At 42.1% G+C, this 24,970-nt stretch overlaps 1 protein-coding gene across 1 annotated transcript in view; it reads right to left on the bottom strand.

Moving 5' to 3' along the window:
- Positions 1 to 24,970, bottom strand: part of abcc10 (ATP-binding cassette, sub-family C (CFTR/MRP), member 10) — a 62,102-nt gene that overhangs the window by 6,570 nt on the left and 30,562 nt on the right. Inside the window, exons 13-18 of the mRNA XM_034187885.1 lie at positions 14,262 to 14,406; positions 13,933 to 14,125; positions 4,575 to 4,918; positions 3,307 to 3,476; positions 2,887 to 3,047; positions 2,156 to 2,409 (exon numbers count right to left, since the gene is read on the bottom strand). Of these exons, the coding sequence (XP_034043776.1) occupies positions 2,156 to 2,409; positions 2,887 to 3,047; positions 3,307 to 3,476; positions 4,575 to 4,918; positions 13,933 to 14,125; positions 14,262 to 14,406 (1,267 nt within the window). The remainder of the gene's footprint in view (positions 1 to 2,155; positions 2,410 to 2,886; positions 3,048 to 3,306; positions 3,477 to 4,574; positions 4,919 to 13,932; positions 14,126 to 14,261; positions 14,407 to 24,970) is intronic.

Genomic DNA, 24,970 nt, shown 5'->3' with positions numbered 1-24,970 from the left:
ACTGATGTTCCAGCGGCGTTGGTAGTAGTACACAGGGTAAGAAACACACAGAGTATAGTTTCATTCTCTCAGACAGTAGTCTGTATGTCTACGATACGTTAGGTAGTCTGTCCGGCAAAAAACTCAAACGCCACACACACAGTCATCCTTTTGTCAGGCAACTTTTTACCTGAAGATAAGCTTTTTCTCAGCAAAAAGTAACTAATTATACTTTTAAACTGCATCATGAATCCTGCTGCACACAATGAAGGCACTCACGTCATGCTAATGTGCGGCTGTTAGCATCACGTTATGTGATGCTAGTGAATTTTCATGCTAACATTAGCCAATTAGCATCGTGTTACGTGATGGCCATTAGCATCGCATTATATGATCCTTGTGAGTTGTCATGCTAATAGTCTGTTATCACCATGTTATGTGACGCCAGTTATCATTATGCTGTATCACGCAAGCAAGATTTCATGGAAACTTTAGCCGGTGAGCAACACATTATGTGATGCCAACATTGTGTTATGTTAGAAAGTTTTCATGCTAATGTTAGCCTGTTAGCACTCTTATCTGACACCATTGCATTATGTGACGCTAGCAGGTTTTCATGCTGACATTAGCCCATTAGCATCATGTTGTGTGATGTCAGTCAGCATCTTGTTAACAAGTATTCATGTTAATGTTATCCCATTAGCACTGTGTTATGTGAGGCTACAGTTTTCAAGACAAGTGAGTGATAAAATCTATTGTGAATCACTGCTTTAAGGCGCTCCCCTCGTGCAGGTCCTCAGCCACCACAACTATGTATTTTTTAAAATCACATTATAGATACCGTTGCTCATAATGGACACATTCAGCTCATGCTAATGTTAGGATGTTAGCAACGCATTGTGACGCTACTAAGCCTAAAAGCCACAAAAAAAAAGACCATTAGCAACACCATTTAGCTTTGTGTTATGCGACTCTTGCGACTTTTCGTGCTAATGACAACTCATTAGCATTATGTTGCGTATAGTGAATTAGCATTGTGTTATGTCACGCTAGCAAGTTTTCATGCTAATGTTAGCCAGTGAACATCACGTTATATGATGCCTGTTAGCGTTGTGTTATGTATCGTTGGCGAGTTTTCATGCTACTTTTAGCCCATTAGCATTGTGTTATGTGAGGCTACAGAGTTTAAGACCTGTAAATGATAAAAACCATCATGAATCACTGCTTTATGACGCTCTCCGCATGCAGCTCCTTGGTCACCACATCTATGTATTTCTTATGTACATTATGAATTCCGTTGCTCACAATGGACACATTCAGCTCATGCTAACGTTAGGTGCATAGTCAACTCCTCAAGGGGGAGAGTCCAACAGTCCTAAGGTCCACTGGTTCTAACCTCTTTTATTATACCTCTTTTATGTTATTCGATTGTGTATATTACAACCATAAACTGATTTTAAAGTTCACCCTAACCCTACCCAGGACTACTGGACGCTAGGACTCGGATAAGAACTTATCCTTGTGGACTGGGATAAGTGGATCCTAGCACCAGTGGACCCTCTCACCTCCTCGACATTGCACCAAAGAGAAGCTAGCACCAATGCAGGACCAGAACACATTATATAAAGAAACAGCACTGCAACACAATGACAAGATTTAAAGACTAATGATTCAACAGATTACTGGCAAATTTATTGGCTGTGATCAAAACAAATCAACTCATATTTCTTAAACACGATGACTAAGCAAACCTGAAATTATTATTTGGGATATTTTATCTAAGTAATTCATTTTATTTAATAAACTTACTAAAACAAAAAGTATCTTCATTTTGGGGGATTTCGGTGAGACCAGAGTGGATTCATCCATGGAGACTGCGCTAGTTATATTTATATTTTCACTATTTTTTCATTTGCATGATTAAAAGAATCTAGTCCTTAATCCACAATAATCTGTAACTAGGCATCTTTTGATCTAAATATGGATCAAATGCAGATTAAAAACTCGAAAGTCACACATCAGAGTGCAAATTCTATCATTCCATCTAATAATGCTCAGAAAAGACCTTCACGATTTTCTGGTTCTGCCCCAAATTATGGATTCTTTTACAAAACCAACTGTGACTTCAGATTAAAAATTAACAACGGATGCAGACAGACGCGGTTAAACCTCCTACCTGAGCTGATCCAGAGCCACAGTGCTGATGTCCAGCTGATCCAGCAGAATCTGACCCTGACTGAGCTCCACCATACGGAACAGGGCCAGGAACAGGGTAGACTTCCCTGAACCAGTGCGGCCAACGATGCCCACCTTCTCCCCGGGTTGTACCACAAAACTCACTCCATCCAGGGCGTTGGGGAGGCCGTCCCTGTAGGCCAGACCCATGTTGTGAAAACACAGGCAGCCATGCTGCGGCCACGCCGGTGGCAACTGATCAAAGTAGGAAGACAAGAAGAATGGCCACGTTATGTCTCCAGCACCAACTCCTTTAGATGATACACCAGTTCACAATGTTGCCAGATTAGGGGGACACACAGAAAAACAGCATTAAGATGGAAAGAAGTTAGTCCTGGTGCAGCCGTGACCACAACACATGGAGACGATTCTGACAGTTGACACAGTAACACGACACCTTAAACAAAGATTAAATGAAGGGCTAAAAATTGGGAAAAGATGTAAAACATCATCTTATTTGTGAAGATTTCCACAAGTAGAACAAAAAAAAAAGTGGTGATCCACTTTGAAATCAGAAACAAACCGGCGTTACTTTTCTGTTCATTCTAGGTCTTATAGTCTGAAGTTATGAAAGAAAGTCGGAACCTTGAGCGTGAGACCAGTTTCAGAACATGAACCACAGGTTCTTGGTCTCTAAACTCCTCGATCATGTCCAGCTGGCGTTGGACTGACCTGAGCACTTTGGCACTGCGGCTCGGCTGGCAGGCAGGTGGAATATTCTTCGGTTCGCTCCACGCTCACCAGCTGCATCTCAGTCTGGGTGAAGCTGAAGATGAGCCCAGACAGGAGGCTGGTGATTGACAGGGCGTAGGACAGCGCCAAACCCACCAGACCTTTCGTATAAAAAAAAAAAAGCATGACCAACATCACCAAAAGCTCCAAAACTCAACCCAGTTCTAGCACCAATAACACTAAAAGACCAAAGAGTTTTAGGAGGAGTCTGACTCAGGAATATGATAAGAAGAAGGAAGTCCTAGAGGCCGTCAGAGACAAATATAGAACACTGCATCATCTGCATAGAACGATATCGCACACTGCGTTTCACAGCAGCTAATTACGTTCATTATGCTGATCTACAGCCAACGATCTCACCTGGATCAACAGAATTAAACTGGTGCTGGATGACAGCAATCACCCCAAGGCCTGTTACCACGGCAACACCAATCATCTGCAAACGGATATCCAGCCACTGCATGGCAGCGCTGGTGAGGAAGACGCACCGTTGGTTCTGCTCCAGACGCCTGGTACTCTCCTCCTCAAACCTGGAACCACCACAAAGATAAAAGGTACCTTTATTCATTTGGTGCAGAGAAAAGCTGAACAATAGCAAAAAGGTTTGAAGAATGCACGCAACTGTAGCAAAACATATAATGCAATACATGACTGTGATAAAAGAAATGTAGAAGAACGGAGTCTGAAATTACACAACATGGTCTCACACTATAATAATAATAATAATAATAATAATAATAATAAAAACTTTTTTCTGGATTACGTTTTTCCAAGACCGTCTTCCACTATCATCCACTCTGAAATGTGGAAACATGAAAACTAAACCACTTTACCTTGAAGAATCCCAGCAGCCTTAAAACTATTCCAAGGAAAAATATAATCTTGCATTTATATTTAAAATCTACATTACCAAAATAAAAAAAATTAAATTAAAAATTGAATGTTGCAAAAAACAAAAATTTTGAACTACTTTTCAGTAGCTGTGGCGACTCCTGCTGGTTAGTGTGAAGATTTTCTGTCCTTTCTGTGGACTCGGATGATGTTGCCAGATTTATGGTCTTTGCTTTGCAAATTTTAAGGTCAGATTGATGTTGATTAGAGTCAAATGTTTTATCAAAATAAATCAATCTAAGCACTTTTTTCCCTTTTTAAAATTGCTATGACCACAATTATGTCGAACAGGGGTGCCCAATTTGGGGCCCAAGGGCAACATTTGGCCAACAGTCCCTTTGTTTTCTCTGAAAATTAACAAATTACTCTTTAATAAATCAAAGAGAAGTGTTTTTTTAATTTAATTCTAAAATCTTATTTCAGCAGCCGGTCTGCTCTGTGTCAGTCTGATCCTGTCAGATCTCAGAAGCTAAGCAGTGTGGGGCCTGGTTAGTACTTGGATGGGAGACCTCTTTGGAACACCAGGGGCTGTGCGAGTCTCTCCAGGTTACACTGGAGGCTTGTCAGGAAGAGCAGCCGGCGTAATACGTGGATCCGGCTGTATCTGCTGTGGCGACCCCGAACAAACGGGAGCAGCCAAAAGGACAACAACAACTAAAATCTTATTTCAGATTTGTAATGTTCATTTTCTATTTCCAGTGTGTGTGTGTGTGTGGGGGGGGGGGGCGCTTGGTCACCTGGTACAGCTGGAGCTGGCCCGGATGGTTCCGAGCCCCGTCAGCGTCTCAGAGAAGTGTGAGTAGACGGGCGACAGGGTGAGGCTGTAGAGCCGCTTCAGCTCACGCGACGTGTGTCGGTAGAAGCTCTGAGTGCGGTGATAAACCAGAGCCAGAGGCAACAGGGGCACTAAGACCCACGGCAGACTGTAGCTCATCACCGCCAGCATGCCCAGCAGGCCGAACACGTTGGCCAGCAGGATGTTCAGGATGAACGGCAGACTATCGTCCACGGTGTACACGTCCGAGGAGAAACGGTTCAGGATGCGACCAAGAGGCGTGGTGTCAAAGAAGGTCATGGTGGCCTGTGCGAGAGCAAACGTCAGACTTTAGTTCATGCACGCGTCATAATTTCACAAACCGCAACAATCAGAATGTGTCAGAATCTTCTGGAGACACCATCTGCACAGAGAAATGTGTTCCAGTTTTATGTGAAAACACGATCCCTCAGTGACGCGATCGAGAGCCAGCAGGAAGACTCTTACTTTGAAAACCTGCAGGTCGACTTTCAAGGACAAATGTTACAATAGAAGAAGTAGTAAGTGATCATGTTATGAAGTATAATATATAAATATACTGTAAATAGGTTGTTCCGATCCAATATACAGTAGTGTTCAGAATAATAGTAGTGCTATGTGACTAAAAAGATTAATCCAGGTTTTGAGTATATTTCTTATTGTTACATGGGAAACAAGGTACCAGTAGATTCAGTAGATTCTCACAAATCCAACAAGACCAAGCATTCATGATATGCACACTCTTAAGGCTATGAAATTGGGCTATTAGTAAAAAAAAAAAAAAGTAGAAAAGGGGGTGTTCACAATAATAGTAGCATCTGCTGTTGACGCTACAAACTCAAAACTATTATGTTCAAACTGCTTTTTTAACAATCCTGTGAATCACTAAACTAGTATTTAGTTGTATAACCACAGTTTTTCATGATTTCTTCACATTAGCGAGGCATTAATTTTGTTGGTTTGGAACCAAGATTTTGCTGGTTTACTAGTGTGCTTGGGGTCATTGTCTTGTTGAAACACCCATTTCAAGGGCATGTCCTCTTCAGCATAAGGCAACATGACCTCTTCAAGTATTTTGACATATCCAAACTGATCCATGATACCTGGGATGCGATATATAGGCCCAACACCATAGTAGGAGAAACATGCCCATATCATGCTGCTTGCACCACCATGCTTCACTGCCTTCACTGTGAACTGTGGCTTGAATTCAGAGTTTGGGGGTCGTCTCACAAACTGTCTGTGGCCCTTGGACCCAAAACGAACAATTTTACTCTCATCAGTCCACAAAATATTCCTCCATTTATCTTTAGGCCAGTTGATGTGTTCTTTGGCAAATTGTAACCTCTTCTGCACATGTCTTTTATTTAACAGAGGGACTTTGCGGAGGATTTCTGCAAATAAATTAGCTTCACACAGGCATCTTCTAACTGTCACAGCACTTACAGGTAACTCCAGACTGTCTTTGATCATCCTGGAGCTGATCAATGGGTGAGCCTTTGCCATTCTGGTTATTCTTCTATCCATTTTGATGGTTGTTTTCCATTTTCTTCCATGTGTCTGGTTTTTTTTTTGTCCATTTTAAAGCATTGGAGATCATTGTAGATGAACAACCTGTAATTTTTTGCACCTGCGTATAAGTTTTCCCCTCTCCAATCAACTTTTTAATCAAACTACGCTGTTCTTCTGAACAATGTCTTGAACGTCCCATTTTCCTCAGGCTTTCAAAGAGAAAAGCATGTTCAACAGCTGCTGACTTCATCCTTACATAGGGGACACCCAGTGGCGGTCCTAGAGTGATTTACTCCCCGGGCGAAACCCCCTGCGTGCCCCCCCGCGCACACTAACGTGGCCACCACCTCCGCCCCACCACCCATGAAAACACTAACTTCGTCCAGAACACCCACAATCAAATCAAATCAATTTTATTTATATAGCGCCAAATCACAACAAACAGTTGCCCCAAGGCGCTTTATATTGTAAGGCAAGGCCATACAATAATTACGGAAAAACCCCAACGGTCAAAACGACTCCCTTGGCAACAGTGGGAAGGAAAAACTCCCTTTTAACAGGAAGAAACCTCCAGCAGAACCAGGCTCAGGGAGGGGCAGTCTTCTGCTGGGACTGGTTGGGGCTGAGGGAGAGAACCAGGAAAAAGACATGCTGTGGAGGGGAGCAGAGATCAATCACTAATGATTAAATGCAGAGTGCTGCATACAGAGCAAAAAGAGAAAGAAACACTCAGTGCATCATGGGAACCCCCCAGCAGTCTAAGTCTATAGCAGCATAATATGCGCATTGAATGACATATCCTGATCAAAAATGACTCCAAGATTTCTCACAGTATTACTAGAGGTCAGGGTAATGCCATCCAGAGTAAGGATCTGGTTAGACACCATGTTTCTAAGATTTGTGGGGCCAAGTACAATAACTTCAGTTTCATTTGAGTTTAAAAGCAGGAAATTAGAGGTCATCCATGTCTTTATGTCTGTAAGACAATCCTGCAGTTTAGCTAATTGGTGTGTGTCCTCTGGCTTCATGGATAGATAAAGCTGGGTATCATCTGAGTAACAATGAAAATTTAAGCAATGCCGTCTAATAATACTGCCTAAGGGAAACATGTATAAAGTGAATAAAATTGGTCCTAGCACAGAACCTTGTGGAACTCCATAATTAACCTTAGTCTGTGAAGAAGATTCCCCATTTACATGAACAAATTGTAATCTATTAGATAAATATGATTCAAACCACTGCAGCGCAGTGCCTTCAATACCTATGGCATGCTCTAATCTCTGTAATAAAATTTTATGGTCAACAGTATCAGAAGCAGCACTGAGGTCTAACAGAACAAGCACAGAGATGAGTCCACTGTCTGAGGCCATAAGAAGATAATTTGTAACCTTCACTAATGCTGTTTCTGTACTATGATGAATTATAAAACCTGACTGAAACTCTTCAAATAGACCATTCCTCTGCAGATGATCAGTTAGCTGTTTTACAACTACCCTTTCAAGAATTTCTGAGAGAAAAGGAAGGTTGGAGATTGGCCTATAATTAGCTAAGATAGCTGGGTCAAGTGATGGCTTTTTAAGTAATGGTTTAATTACTGCCACCTTAAAAGCCTGTGGTACATAGCCAACTAATAAAGATAGATTGATCATATTTAAGATCGAAGCATTAATTAATGGTAGGGCTTCCTTGAGCAGCCTGGTAGGAATGGGGTCTAATAGACATGTTGATGGTTTGGAGGAAGTAACTAATGAAAATAACTCAGAACAATCGGAGAGAAAGAGTCTAACCAAATACCGGCATCACTGAAAGCAGCCAAAGATAACGATACGTCTTTGGGATGGTTATGAGTCATTTTTTCTCTAATGGTTAAAATTTTATTAGCAAAGAAAGTCATGAAGTCATTACTAGTTAAAGTTAAAGGAATACTCGGATCAATAGAGCTCTGACTCTTTGTCAGCCTGGCTACAGTGCTGAAAAGAAACCTGGGGTTGTTCTTATTTTCTTCAATTAGTGATGAGTAGAAAGATGTCCTAGCTTTACGGAGGGCTTTTTTATAGAGCAACAGACTCTTTTTCCAGGCTAAGTGAAGATCTTCTAAATTAGTGAGACGCCATTTCCTCTCCAACTTACGGGTTATCTGCTTTAAGCTACGAGTTTGTGAGTTATACCACGGAGTCAGGCACTTCTGATTTAAAGCTCTCTTTTTCAGAGGACCTACAGCATCCAAAGTTGTCTTCAATGAGGATGTAAAATTACTGATGAGATACTCTATCTTACTTACAGAGTTTAGGTAGCTACTCTGCACTGTGTTGGTACATGGCATTAGAGAACATAAAGAAGGAATCATATCCTTAAACCTAGTTATAGCGCTTTCTGAAAGACTTCTAGTGTAATGAAACTTATTCCCCACTGCTGGGTAGTCCATCAGAGTAAATGTAAATGTTATTAAGAAATGATCAGACAGAAGGGAGTTTTCAGGGAATACTGTTAATTCTTCAATTTCCATACCATAAGTCAGAACAAGATCTAAGATATGATTAAAGTGGTGGGTGGACTCATTTACATTTTGAGCAAAGCCAATTGTGTTATGTGCCGACGCGGGTTGAGGAGCGGACCTGCGTCTGACTGAACCCAGCGCTAAATAACCAGAAAGCGGTTCCAGAAAAAACAAAATTTATTTTTCCCCTTTTGTGCAATACTCAGTGTACAAACAAAAAGTGCGTTTATCTGGCGGAGCGAAGGACGGCGCGCTCTCCAGCGCCCAAAGGGATCGAAGCCCGGCGCTTCTGGACTCACGTTCACCGCCAAACACCCCCCAGGTGGACACGACAAACCGACTCTGCGAAGGATAGAAAAGGTGAGGTAAGTCAGCAGCTACAACTAATATCCTTCAAAGGCACACACTATCAGCAACACATTCAGGTCTGAATTTAAGCTTTATGTAAATGAGCAGCTTCTCACAACAAGTGGAGGATCATCTGTCCGCACGCCACGGCCGTGAGAAGCGAGCTGCACAATTCTCATCAATGTTCAAATATACTGCGTAACAAAATACCAAATTACTGTTAACACTTATTCAGACAATCAATCACCTCTGATGTGTGCTGACAGCATGTATCCCTCACCCGTCCTCCTTCACAGGCACGATGTGTCAAACCCAGGCGCGGTCCTCAGCGTCTCACAAACAAACGTCACAAGGTCGAGTTCCCGATAATTCTGCTCCAATCACACATGGCTTAAATGCAGAACGCCATCTCATTATCTACCTCAGCTGAAAGTCTTAAAGGTTGCACGTGAGCATCATCCACAGGTGCTGCATATCACACTGATGAGGGTGAAGGACTCTTCTGCCAGCACCTTCTCCACAGACAAAAAAACAGTTTGCATACCACCTGGAGAGCAAAGAAAAGAAAAGAACACCAAAATGTCCAGCCAAACCCCCCCAACACACAACAGTGTGTTCCTTCAACGGGAAGCCTCCCGGCGACCGAACAAACCAGGTCCGAGAACAGCACCTCCCTCCGGGGTCCTCGTCAGGAAGCAGACAGCGTAACGCTCCCAAGGTCCACCGCAGACAGCAGGACAGGGCACCGCAGCTGGAAGGCCAGCTGGCATCAACAAAAACCCCAAAAGAGTCCCAAGTACCAACCTAACATACAAGAAAAACACAAAACCCACCCAAAACCTCCCCAGGGGACCGTCCCATCCAACCCCGGGAAGAAAAGAAAAACTCCCAAACGCAAAAACCCAACACAGCCCCAACAACACAATACAAACATAAATTCACAAAGAAAAATAACAAACAACCCCCCCAGAATGACTTGCAGAGCCCAACACCCCCCAGAAGACCTTTACCGCCAGTTCCGGGAGAAACAGCCAAAGCCGGAATCCCACAGAGGTCCCCAGGTACACATGGGGCAACCGCGCCCCCCAGAGAACCGTACCATCAAACCCCAGGAGGCACCCTCCCCACAACCCAGGAACCCCAGACCCAGCCACACTTGGCTAGTTGGCCCCACAAGCCAATTCCCCCCCAGAGGACCGTCCCATCAAACCCTGGAGGTGGAACCTGGAAGGAAACAAAAGAAACACAAAAATCCAACCCCCGGTGGACTTCATTAAACTACCCCGGGGGCAAATAAAACAACCGACAAACCCCATTACCTCCCCCAGCACCCCGAAAGACCCCAGATCACTCCCAGAGCCCTTCGTCGGCTCAATCTTGGCGAACAGCACAAAATTATTAAGCCGGGGAAGGAAACAGGAAAAACTAACCCGGCCCCAACCCCGAAGCGCAGCGGAAAACCGGAAATACGTCCGGTGCCCCAACCCGACCATACCCCCAACCTATCGGGAGGGGTGGAACTACCGAAATGGCGAACGGCAACAGATCGGCCCACCCCTCCGACTGAGGTATGTTCCCGCTGCACCACACCCCGGCAACACCAATGATGAACGGTCAAAGGCCCAGCGAGGCTGGAGTGGAACCGGGCCCTAACCAAACCAAAAAAAATGCCCCTGACAACCACCCCCCCAGGTGCAGAGGTCTTCTGAGAACGCTCAGCGTGACAAACCTGCACCACCCCACAACCCACAAGACGAACGGTCTTAGGGCGAGTGAGGTTGGGGTTAGGGAAGCAGGGAAATAAAAACAACAAAACGACCCCATCCCAAACAGAAAATACCTAAATACAAACAATAAAAACCAACGATTAACTGAGTCCTGCCGAGCTCCGAACCGCCAGTCGTTCACTCCACCAGAACCGCCACTAACACCCCAAACAATCTATAACCCCTTACAAAAAACAAAAACAGCCCAAATAATTTTTTTTTTTTTGTGTGTGTGCATTATTTTGCCTGTCCCAGAACACCTGGAGATACGTCACCACTATTTTTCTTGACGCTTATGTGACGGGGCAATATGGCGGCTTCAGCTCGTCCGAGCTGCATGGGCTCATCCGCAAGAGGAGCCAGAGGTCCCGTCGGAGGAGTCTCAGTGGGGCGAAGAAGAGGCAGCCCAGATCTGTGTCGGGAAAAGCCCAGAGACGAAAAAACCCGCTCTGATGTCCGCCCTCTCTCGCGTCCACGCTCCTTTATCCGATCATCTAGACGAATCACCAAAGATATTAGCTCATCTAAATCGTTTGGTTCGTCACGGACTGCTAGCTCGTCTTTTAATGAATCATTTAAACCATCCACAAACACTCCGCTTAAAGCTGCGGCATTCCAACCGGACTGAGCAGAAAAAATTCGGAAATCCACAGAATAATCCGCCGCACTCCGCCTCCCCTGCCTGAGATTCAGCAACCGTTGGGCAACGGTATGAGCAAAAACCAGAGAACACTGCATCAAAAACGGAGCACAGGCTTCAACATTTCCCGCATAAGGCTCCGGACGACAAATAATCAGTTCGGAAGCCGAATCTCTGGGTGACGGAGTTATCTGCACCGGTATCGATGGTGCCGCAGCTGGAGCAGCAGGAAGCGGAACGGCTTGCGCTGCAAGCTCCGTAACGCGGGCATCTGTTTGTTTAATTTGGTTTGCGAGATGCTGTAATTGCTCCCATATTTTCTCCAAGTGTTCTTGAACTCTTTCGGCAAATGGAACCGCTTCTGCCGCTGGGTCCATTGTAGAATGGCCGGGAACTACTGTTATGTGCCGACGCGGGTTGAGGAGCGGACCTGCGTCTGACTGAACCCAGCACTAAATAACCAGAAAGCGGTTCCAGAAAAAAACAAAACAATTTATTTTCCCCCTTTTGTGCAATACTCAGTGTACAAACAAAAAGTGCGTTTATCTGGCGGAGCGAAGGACGGCGCGCTCTCCAGCGCCCAAAGGGATCGAAGCCTGGCGCTTCTGGACTCACGTTCACCGCCAAACACCCCCCAGGTGGACACGACAAACCGACTCTGCGAAGGATAGAAAAGGTGAGGTAAGTCAGCAGCTACAACTAATATCCTTCAAAGGCACACACTATCAGCAACACATTCAGGTCTGAATTTAAGCTTTATGTAAATGAGCAGCTTCTCACAACAAGTGGAGGATCATCTGTCCGCACGCCACGGCCGTGAGAAGTGAGCTGCACAATTCTCATCAATGTTCAAATATACTGCGTAACAAAATACCAAATTACTGTTAACACTTATTCAGACAATCAATCACCTCTGATGTGTGCTGACAGCATGTATCCCTCACCCGTCCTCCTTCACAGGCACGATGTGTCAAACCAAACCCAGGCGCGGTCCTCAGCGTCTCACAAACGAACGTCACAAGGTCGAGTTCCCGGCAATTCTGCTCCAATCACACATGGCTTAAATGCAGAACGCCATCTCATTATCTACCTCAGCTGAAAGTCTTCAAGGTTGCACGTGAGCATCATCCACAGGTGCTGCATATCACACTGATGAGGGTGAAGGACTCTTCTGCCAGCACCTTCTCCACAGACAAAAAAACAGTTTGCATACCACCGGGAGAGCAAAGAAAAGAAAAGAACACCAAAATGTCCAGTCAAACCCCCCCAACACACAACAAATTGAGTCTAATAATAGATTAAATGCAGTGTTGAGGCCACAAATTAATTAATTAATCAATCCCACAAATTAACTCACAACAGCTATTTTCAAGAACAAATTTCTGGTTTTAATGACTACTGCAATAACAAACACAAAGAAATTGGCACAGTCTAATGTGTCATCATCCATGGATTTATCTGCAATGATCATCTCAAAAGTTTGCAGGAGGGCATCATAATTGTTTGCCACAGTGCTCACTACCCATGATGTGAAATTCCATCCAGTAGGAGCATTTCTGGGCAACCTTGAGCAGCCTGCAGACTCAAGAAAAGACATCCTCTTTGTGGATTTTGAGAAAAATGTGGCAAACCCAGAGAGTGATGCAAAAAATATTCTGCACTCAGATAAGCATTTAGCCCCCTGAGACAGAACCAGATTCAGTCTGTGTGCATAGCAATGCACAAACATTGACCTGGGGGCTGTTGCTTTAACTTTGGCCTGCAAACCATTGAGAGCTGAAGCCATGACAGCAGCCACGGCTTCTTCGTAAGGAAGACTATCAAATGGCTTCACCAAAATCCGGTCCACAACATTCAAATTGTCTGCCATTATGTGCAGCTTGCTACCTAGCTACCTAGCTAGCTGACGGGGGGGGGGTCAGCCGCCCGGGCAGCCCGCCTCCAGGACCGCCCCTGGGGACACCTGATTCACACCTGTTTGGTCCACAAAACTGACGAACTCACTGACTGAATGCCACACTACTATTATTGTGAACACCCCCTTTTCTACTTTTTTTTTACTAACAGCCCAATTTCATAGCCTTAAGAGTGTGCATATGATGAATGCTTGGTCTTGTTGGATTTGTGAGAATCTACTGAATCTACTGGTACCTTGTTTCCCATGTAACAATAAGAAATATACTCAAAACCTGGATTAATCTTTTTAGTCACACAGCACTACTATTATTCTGAACACTACTGTATGATAGTATAACATAAGTGTATATGTTAGTAAGTGATATAAGTTATTAAAAATTCAGAGTAGCGACTGCGACATCTTGAAAAATCCTCTTAACCCATAAAATACACAGTCCTGGGGCCTCAATGATGACCGCTGTACACACACAAAAACACTTTTTAAGCTAAAAGGAATAAATTCTTCCATCAGGGAGTCTCAGGTTTCAAACTAGCAACCAGTCAGTCAGTGGTGTGGTTCTACCAATCAGTTGAGCTGCTGGGTTCCGACTGTCTTGACTGGGTGTTTGTTTGGATGATGCACCTTAAGGACGCGGTCCAGAAGCCTGCTGTGGATGGCCGTGGCAGCGCAGATGGCGCCGTAGGCGAAGAGGAAGGCTCGGAGGGCGGTGAAGACGGTGTTGGCCACGGCAATGGAGCCATACACCATCAGATAAAACTTCACGTCTGAGCTCATTGGTTCTGAAGGCAAAGTTTGCATAGAGGGCAGAAGACACCTGTGCAGGCAGACATTTGGTTACCAAAAACCTGAAAACGTTCTCAACTTATTCAAGAAACTTTAGAACATTACAGAAGCCTTTAAACAGAGCTTTGACTGTGATATTTTCAAAGTTTTTCCCCGTGTCCACTCACATCGTCTGTCCCGTTGAGAAGAGCAGCAGCGATCGCGATGGCGAGCGGAACGGCACTGTGAAGGAACCGTTAGCTGTGGAGGAACCGTTGTTCTTCAGCTCTGAGATCCAGTGGGAAAGCCACCAGTCGGACACGTTCCTGGAGGCTGAATCCAACGAGAAGAGCCGTTCGTTGGGAAAATATAACACAGATGTTCATTAGAGTGCAGACCTCTGCCAACACCACAAACATTTTAAAATTGTTCCTGCCCTCAGTACTTTGGTGATCTGCTGTAGAATTTTTTTTCTCTGTTTCTAAATGTTGGAGTATCTATTCCAGACTCCAGCCAACATTTACAGACACTTCTGTGAACCTACTAATGAATTTATTGGCTTCCTCAGTGATCGGCAGCGTTTCAGGTGACGTCAATGGAACGGTCTCTTAAAGATGGACATCACACTTCTATCTGATGCCTCCAGCTCCTATACGAGTTCCTCAGCCATGATGCTGAGGTTCTGCTGGACCTCTTCAACAAAAGTCCATTAAGTCCTCTGTGGTATTGAAGACCACTGGTGGGAATCGGCATTAGGTGGTATTCATAAGATATCTATTTGTGCCCGCCTAACTCTAATACAATTTAAGGTTGTGTTCAGATGCCATTACTCTAAAACTCGGCTGGCACAGATATTTCCAAATACAGCAGACATCTGTGATAGATGTTCTGGTTCTTCTTGTAATTTGACACATATGTTTTTTCCTGTCCAAGTTTAATAAATATCTGGCAGACATATTTTGACACAATGTCTAAAGTACTTTTGAAGACGATTGCTGTATCTCCCCATATAGCTATTTTTGGCCTTCCTAAAGATTATAATAACTATACAGCTACCCAAAGAGAGGTCTTGGGTTTCACATCTTTAGTTGTGAGACGACATCTCCTCCTAAACTGGAAATCAGTAAATGTTCCATCTAACAAATTCTGGATTAGCGAGGTCATGTCCTTCTTAAAATTAGAAAAAATAAGATTTATCAGGCAAGGAAATGTGAGTAAATTTGACACAAAGTGGCGACCATTCATTTTGTTTTTTGACTCAAATTAGTTCCTACATCTCCTTTCATTTCCCCTTCTTTTTATTTTGGTACCTAATTTTATTTATTTATTTATTTATTTTAGTTTGTATTTATTTACTTTTATTCTTTTTTATTTTTGGGGGGTGGGGGGATGGGGGTGGAAACGGGGGGTTGTCTGTGTGTGAGTTTTGTTTTTTATATTAAGACTACATTTTTCTTTTTTCAGTGCAATACTATTGAAATGCAACATTATGCTGAGGATACGGTATCAATATTTTGAGCACACTTTAAATATCGCTGTTGTTATCTTTACTTTGCACTGTTCTCCAACTTTTTTCTATAAAAATGTAAAAAGGTGTGGAAATGTGGAAATGTATCTATGCACATTGAATTGACTTTTGTTCCATGTACTCCAATAAAAACATATATATAAAAAAAAAGTCATCTGTGGTAGTTCAAGCCTCGTTCTTTAATAACGTGGAGTAAGTGAGATCCCAAGATTCTTAAATTTGTGTAATTTTTTTGTAGTTACTCGTGTTCTTGTGAATCTTTTAGAAATGTCTCATAAGGAAGAACTGGACTCGTGGAGATCCAAAAATTTGCTCTGGAATCCTTGATTTTTTTGTTCGTTCACTTAAACTGAAGAAGTCCTGGTGATAGAGTTTTCTATATATTGTCAATATTATTATCCAATATTAATGTCTTTGTCTTTACTTTTATGAACTGCCTTTGCTCTTGTTTTTGATTCTGTTCTTTAGTAGAGAAGCTTGAATCTTCGTCTGGACTGGGTTGCTTGACGCAAGGACATTTCGCTTCAAATCGCAGAAGCTTCCTCAGCTAAAATTCTTGCTCTGGTAGTCTGACTTCTGTCTTGACTCTTGTAGAGAAGAAATCTGGCCAATTTTTTTGGATCCTCCAAACTGTGACTGTCTAGCGTTGGGACCAGGAGGCAGAGCTGTGGTCTTATACACCTCTCTGCAGCTTCTCTCCCCCTGCCATCCCCTTATTACCCCATCCCCGTAGAGACGGTGCCTGCTCCCAGACCACCAATAACTAGCAAAAATCTATTTAAGCATAAAAATTCAAAAAGAAAAAATAATATAGCACCTTCAATTGCACCACAGACTAAAACAGTTAAATGTGGTCTATTAAACATTAGGTCTCTTTCTTCTAAGTCCCTGTTGGTAAATGATATAATAATTGATCAACGTATTGATTTATTCTGCCTAACAGAAACTTGGTTACAGCAGGATGAATATGTTAGTTTAAATGAGTCAACACCCCCGAGTCACACTAACTGTCAGAATGCTCGTAGCACGGGCCGGGGCGGAGGATTAGCAGCAATCTTCCATTCCAGCTTATTAATTAATCAAAAACCTAGACAGAGCTTTAATTCATTTGAAAGCTTGTCTCTTAGTCTTGTCCATCCAAATTGGAAGTCCCAAAAAACAGTTTTATTTGTTATTATCTATCGTCCACCTGGTCGTTACTGTGAGTTTCTCTGTGAATTTTCAGACCTTTTGTCTGACTTAGTGCTTAGCTCAGATAAGATAATTATAGTGGGCGATTTTAACATCCACACAGATGCTGAGAATGACAGCCTCAACACTGCATTTAATCTATTATTAGACTCTATCGGCTTTGCTCAAAAAGTAAATGAGTCCACCCACCACTTTAATCATATTTTGGATCTTGTTCTGACTTATGGTATGGAAATAGAGGACTTAACAGTATTCCCTGAAAACTCCCTTCTGTCTGATCATTTTTTAATAACATTTACATTTACCCTGATGGACTACCCTGCAGTGGGGAATAAGTTTCATTACACTAGAAGTCTTTCAGAAAGCGCTGTAACTAGGTTTAAGGATATGATTCCTTCTTTATGTCCTCTAATGTCATATACCAACACAGAGCAGAGTAGCTACCTAAACTCTGTAAGTGAGATAGAGTATCTCGTCAATAGTTTTACATCCTCATTGAAGACAACTTTGGATGCTGTAGCTCCTCTGAAAAAGAGAGCTTTAAATCAGAAGTGTCTGACTCCGTGGTATAACTCACAAACTCGTAGCTTAAAGCAGATAACCCGTAAGTTGGAGAGGAAATGGCGTCTCACTAATTTAGAAGATCTTCACTTAGCCTGGAAAAAGAGTTTGTTGCTCTATAAGAAAGCCCTCCGTGAAGCTAGGACATCTTTCTACTCATCACTAATTGAAGAAAATAAGAACAACCCCAGGTTTCTTTTCAGCACTGTAGCCAGGCTGACAAAGAGTCAGAGCTCTATTGAGCTGAGTATTCCATTAACTTTAACTAGTGATGACTTCATGACTTTCTTTGCTAACAAAATTTTGACTATTAGAGAAACAATTACTCATAACCATCCCAAAGATGTATCGTTATCTTTGGCTGCTTTCAGTGATGCCGGTATTTGGTTAGACTCTTTCTCTCCGATTGTTCTGTCTGAGTTATTTTCATTAGTTACTTCATCCAAACCATCAACATGCTTATTAGACCCCATTCCTGCCAGGCTGCTCAAGGAAGTCCTACCATTATTTAATGCTTCAATCTTAAATATGATCAATCTATCTTTGTTAGTTGGTTATGTACCACAGGCCTTTAAGGTGGCAGTAATTAAACCATTACTTAAAAAGCCATCACTTGACCCAGCTATCTTAGCTAATTATAGGCCAATCTCCAACCTTCCTTTTCTCTCAAAGATTCTTGAGAGGGTAGTTGTAAAACAGCTAACTGATCACCTGCAGAGGAATGGTCTATTTGAAGAGTTTCAGTCAGGTTTTAGAATTCATCATAGTACAGAAACAGCATTAGTGAAGGTTACAAATGATCTTCTTATGGCTTCGGACAGTGGACCTATCTCTGTGCTTGTTCTGTTGGACCTCAGTGCTGCTTTTGATACTGTTGACCATAAAATTTTATTACAGAGATTAGAGCATGTCATAGGTATTAAAGGCACTGCGCTGCGGTGGTTTGAATCATATTTGTCTAATAGATTACAGTTTGTTCATGTAAATGGGGAATCTTCTTCACAGACTAAAGTTAATTATGGAGTTCCACAAGGTTCTGTGCTAGGACCAATTTTATTCACTTTATACATGCTTCCCTTGGGCAGTATTATTAGACGGTATTGCTTAAATTTTCATTGTTACGCAGATGATACCCAGCTTTATCTATCCATGAAGCCAGAGGATACACACCAATTAGCTAAACTGCAGGATTGTCTTACAGACATAAAGACATGGATGACCTCTAATTTCCTGCTTTTAAACTCAGATAAAACTGAAGTTATTGTACTTGGCCCCACAAATCTTAGAAGCATGGTGTCTAACCAGATCGTTACTCTGGATGGCATTTCCCTGATCTCTAGTAATACTGTGAGAAATCTTGGAGTTATTTTTGATCAGGATATGTCATTCAAAGCGCATATTAAACAAATATGTAGGACTGCCTTTTTGCATTTACGCAATATCTCTAAAATCAGAAAGGTCTTGTCTCAGAGTGATGCTGAAAAACTAATTCATGCATTTATTTCCTAAAAGTTCCCTAAAAAGCCTTCAGTTGGTTCAGAATGCTGCAGCTAGAGTACTGACGGGGACTAGCAGGAGAGAGCATATCTCACCCGTGTTGGCCTCTCTTCATTGGCTTCCTGTTAATTCTAGAATAGAATTTAAAATTCTTCTTCTTACTTATAAGGTTTTGAATAATCAGGTCCCATCCTATCTTAGGGACCTCGTAGTACCATATTACCCCATTAGAGCGCTTCGCTCTCAGACTGCGGGCTTACTTGTAGTTCCTAGGGTTTGTAAGAGTAGAATGGGAGGCAGAGCCTTCAGCTTTCAGGCTCCTCTCCTGTGGAACCAGCTCCCAATTCAGATCAGGGAGACAGATACCCTCTCTACTTTTAAGATTAGGCTTAAAACTTTCCTTTTCGCTAAGGCTTATAGTTAGGGCTGGATCGGGTGACCCTGGACCATCCCTTGGTTATGTTGCTTTAGACGTAGACTGTGGGGGGGTTCCCATGATGCACTGTTTCTTTCTTTTTTTGCTCCGTATGCATCACTCTGCATTTAATTATTAGTGATCGATCTCTGCCCCCCTTCTCGGCATGTCTTTTTCCTGGTTCTTTCCCTCAGCCCCAACCAGTCTCAGCAGAAGACTGCCCCTCCCTGAGCCTGGTTCTGCTGGAGGTTTCTTCCTGTTAAAAGGGAGTTTTTCCTTCCCACTGTGGCCAAGTGCTTGCTCATAGGGGGTCGTTTTGACCGTTGGGGTTTTTCATGGTTATTGTATGGCCTTGCCTTGCAATATGGAGCGCCTTGGGGCAACTGTTTGTTGTGATTTGGCGCTATATAAGAAAAAAGTTGATTGATTGATTGATTGAAAAGCTGGAATTTTAAACCTAACCAGACCCCTCCTACCGAGAGGAAGACTGCTATAGGCTGGTGACTAAACAACAGCTCTAATTAGCAACTATTGTGCTCTAGTTAGCACCCTCCTAATGACAGGGCAGCTGTCCCTCCTAATGATGGGATGGACCCTCTCCTGATGGCTCCCTTGATGACTCTCCTGATGACGTGAATGACTCACTACCATGAATAAAAGACTGAAACTGCTTTGACCTGAGTACCCCATTGTAAACAGGGGATAAAGCGTGTCTCAGACCCCCTCCCCGGTTAAGGCTGGGTTTCAAACATTTCACAAAGAATGCCTCCTTGACCCCTCTCTCAAACCATTTCTTCTCTCTGGCTAATATTTTAACTTCCTTGTCCTCAAACGTGTGGTTCGTGTCTTTAAGGTGGAGATGAACTGTAGACTGAGGTCCTTTACTTTAAACCAGTTAACACCTTGAGACAGAAATTAGTTCACCCTAAGGACAGGATCCCTAGTTACAAACAGAGCAATGTAGTGTATTCTATCAGATGTCAGGAAAACTGCATGCAACTACATAGGTGAGACTAAGCAACCTTTACACAAAAGGCTATACCAGCACGGCAGAGAGGGTGCCAGTGGGGTTTTTGGGTTTTTATTTGAGAGGAGTTGGGTTATTTTGCTTGTTTGTCGTGGCAGTTGTGGTATTCTGTTCCTGGCCTGGGGTGTTGGAGGAGGAGCGTGTACACACACAGCTGCTGAGGGAAGCTCTAAATGCTCACTTCCCTCCTCCTCCTCCTCTCCCTGCCGCTCCACACACACAACTTGAGGATTTGAGAAACACTGCAGCAATGTTTTGTTGTGCTTTAACACATGAAACACTGGGGTTTTACATGTAATTGCTTACATGTAATTGTTACTAGTGTTTTAAAAGTGTTTGTTACTGTTAAATTTAGAGGGATATTGTTTGATATAATCAATTCCAGCTTTAATGTTGTTTTGCATTAAGTGTAATTTATCACTCCAGCCGAAGAGCAGAGCAGAAGGTTGTACAGTGTGTGAACAGTAAGATTATGTTGATTATTGTAACATGTTTATTGAGCTCCTGTTGAAAGCATTAATGTTGATGAGGGTGAATTGACAGCAATGTAGAAGCAACAAATAATAACAATATTTTGATCATCCTGTGTTCTGACTGAAATAATGTGAATTCTCATGAGATGTAACTAACCCCTGCTGCAAATCAAACAAGAAGCTGCAGGCTTTCATAAAGCATTGATGACCAGTGAAGTGCTTATTAATTATTAGTTGATGTATGCAGATTAAGTTAGGCCTTAAAGGATAGAGATTGTTGGACAACTTTTCACATGATTATTGTCCATCCTGACCCATAGTTATTCCTGCAAACCAAACAGTTTATGTATCAGATTCTGTCATTATTTCTATTTATTATTGGTGTTTAAGCATTGATTAATCCAACAGTTCTATTCTGGGATAAATTGCTAAAAGATACTTCAGTTCACTTTCATTGATCCTGCATGTTTGATGTTCTGTGCAATTAAAGCTGTTTTGACATGACACCTCTTAATGGGTGTTCCCCCACCCCTTGGAACCCCTGCCCGGTATGGAAGGCTGCGAGCCCATGACAGGTAACATCCCATCTTAAACTCTGGGACAACCTAAGGCAGGCCCAGTCACGATTACTCGACCATGTCTCTGTGACGCTCTGACTCACTAGGACATGAGGATATGGCACTGGGGTACTGTGGTGGGGTCAAATTTGCCCGTATGCCTACATGATAGGCAGTGTATTGATCTAATTGGAGTGTTGGATCATTGTCAGGAATTGAATTGTCATATTAAGACTGGCCTGCACGTAATAATCGAGATTAATCAATGCTTATCATTCATCCAATCAATTTTGGCAAATTAATGCGTCACAATGTCCACCAAACCGCTGATGGTGTGTATGCCTAATCCTCAAACAAACCGGTCCTACCCCGCAGCTTTTTCAATTGGGCAGCTGTCTTAAATCATGGACCATGTCCGGTTTCTACGGCTGTGATGGTTGGACTGGTTAATAATCATTTTGTGACATTTGGATTTCAGGCATATGCAAAACATTACTGCAGAGCATGTTTAATTTATGCAAAGCACAACCCACAGGATAATGAGAGACCAAAACGAGGGAAATTTCCAACCCCTCAATACCCGTTTCAAACGATCCATATGGATTTTATTGAATTGAACAAAATGTGAAGAGAAAAAATATTGCCTAGTATTGATTGATGCATATAGCAAATGGGTAGAGGTGTTCCCTGTTAGACATGCAGATGCTTTAACAGTTGCAAAGATACTTTGTAGAGACATCATTCCAAGACATGGACTACCTGAAACAATGTACAGTGATAATGGTACACATTTTGTAAATAAAATCATCCAACATTTAATAGAACATTTGAAAATAAATGCAAAAACATATTGTGCTTATCATCCTCAAAGTGCAGGTTTAGTGGAAAGAACAAATGGGACAATTAAAAGTAAGCTCAGAAAATGTATGGAAGAAACAGGAAAAAATTGGGTTTATTGTTTGGATTTGGTGAAACTGTACATGCATATAAAACCCAACTCAGACTGGCCTGACGCCATTCGAAATTTTGTATGGCAGGCCCTACAGAATACCAGATTTACAGAAAATAGTAGTGGGGCCTGACAGTGAGGATAAGGGATTAGTTGATTACATGAGATGAGTATTGTCCCATAAAAACGTTATACATCCTAACACGATACCAGACTCTCCTATTTCTGTGCAGGGCCCTGAGAATCAGAACCAGATTGGCAACTGGGTGCTGATAAAGACTATTAAGCGAAAGAACTGGTCATCTCCGAGGTGGGAAGGTCCATTCCAAGTGCTGTTAACCACCCCCACTGCAGTGAAAATTGCAGAGAAGTCATCTTGGGTGCATCTATCCCACTACAAAAGACAAAGATACCTGAAAGATCCCGAACAAGACAAGGGGAGCGACGTGTAACAGTGACGGCTGATGGCCTATAGGGCCAGCAATGGCTGGAAGCGCATCATAACAGAGAGAGTGACCAGGAGTGAACAAAGGCAAAGACCAGAGGTTGAAGCAGATATCAGGGTCCTGAAGCAGACGAGTAACCAGCTGTGACCAAGAAGAGGCTGGTCAACTTGAACCAGGATCAGAAGCAGACATACTACAAGCTTGAAATACAGCACTAACGTGACAAGACCAGGAGACAGAAGCAGACGAAACTGCATCTTTGGGAATGGGAGACAAGAGAATCCTGTTCTATTCCTGTACACCTGTGTTTGAAGAAAATGTCAAGAACAGGGCACAGGACAGAATACATGACACATTATTTTAATTACACTTGCAGCATGCCTTACACATACTGATGATAGTACAGATGTATGCACTACAGCTGAAGGGAAATAACAAAAAAAAAAGTTCCAGAGTCCCTCAGTCCCTTGCTGAACTGAACTGTCACCTTCAGCCCCTAAGCCCAGACAAACTGCACCTTTTGAACTGTCACCAAAGAAAGAAGACATCTTTAAGATCAGAACTGTAGTTTCTCTCTGTCCCTTGAAAGCCAAAAAAAAAAACCAAAAAAAAAAAAACACAGGGACAGGAGAGAAATATCAACAGGTTGTTCAAAACACTGTTTTAGCTATGGAGAGCTTTGCTGCCAGAGCAAGATGCAAACTTCGCACCCTGATGATGATTTTGACAATTATTGCTGTGATTGTGGCATTTACTGTGTGGTGGTATGAAAAAAAATATATGAACCATGTTACAATTCAGACCAGAAGAAAGTGATACCTTTATTCAAATCTGGTAACAAGCACCTTTTTACTAACCATAGGCCTGTGTCTTTCTAGTGTCACAATTTTCAAAGATATTGGAAAAAACTTTACAATAACAGATTGGATAAATTTACTGAACAACACAACTTGCTTAATGATAGTCAATATGGGTTTAGATGCAACAGAAGAGATTAATAAACATGTGGACCAAAGGAAAATAGTGATAGGATTATTTGTTGACATAATAAAAAAAAAAAGGCTTTTGACACAATCAATCACAACATATTATTTCAAAAGATGGAGCTTTATGGGATCAGAGAAGTGGCTTTGAATTGGATTAAAAGCTATTTACAAAACCGGAAACAGTTTGTTAAACTTGGGGGCTGCTGTTCTTCATATCTGGACATCGTTTGTGGAGTTCCTCAGGGTTATGTGTTGGCACCAAAGTTATTCATATTGTATATCAGTGATTTATGTAAAGTCTCAGATCTGTTTAGAGCAGTCCTCTTTGGGGATGTTACAAACATATTTTGTTCAGGGGATAATTTGCAACAATTACTAGATGATCTGGGATCAGAAATGATAAAGTTGAAGAGATGGTTCGATATGAACAAACTGTCACTAAATTGGTCTATAAACTAAAATAATGTTATTTGGAAACCATAAAAAAGACGGACGAATACAGTTAAACATACAGGGGGTAAATATGGAACCTGTCAAAGAGAACAAGTCGCCAGGTATGGTCATCGATGACAGAATCAACTGGAAAGCACATATTCAACATAGTCAAAAGAAAGTATGAAAAAGTATGGCAATATTAAGCAGGGCAAACCACATTCTTGATGGTAAATCACTATATGGGTGATTCTTAGACTATGGGCACTTATTATGTCCTTTGATCATATTGTATGAAAAACAGAAAAAAGGGGAAATTTCACACTTTTATAGTTATCTTTACAATGAAAGTGTGTTAAGAAATTTGTTCTAGTAGTCTATGATGACTTTTTTACCTTTTTTCAGCATCATTATATGCAAATATTGCCGTTTTGTGCTTGTCCCACACCCAGACGTTTGATCTTCAATGATAAAAATGAATGGTAAAGAAACGTTTTTTCTAATGTTTTAAAATATCTGTGAATAAAATATCAGTAAAATAATTAAAACATAATTGGGGTATTCAATGTCATACAACTGTTGTGTTTTTTTTTTTAAACAAAATGTAGTTGTCCCACACTATTGCCGTAATTTCCACCACAACACTGTAATGTCCCTAAACAGTTTGTATGAAAGATTGTTTGGGTAGTTTCTATGGAGATAAACAGTGACATCAGAGCACATGTATATAGCGCCAAATCACAACAAACAGTTGCCCCAAGGCGCTTTATATTGTAAGGCAATGGTGTGGTGGAAATTACATTTACAAGGCCAATAGTGACAAAGTTTTTAATTA

Source organism: Thalassophryne amazonica, chromosome 15, assembly GCF_902500255.1.
Source record: "Thalassophryne amazonica chromosome 15, fThaAma1.1, whole genome shotgun sequence".
Taxonomy (NCBI): domain Eukaryota; kingdom Metazoa; phylum Chordata; class Actinopteri; order Batrachoidiformes; family Batrachoididae; genus Thalassophryne; species Thalassophryne amazonica.
The sequence above is the reverse complement of the archived record's forward strand: the minus strand, read 5'-3'. Positions and strand labels throughout refer to the sequence as shown.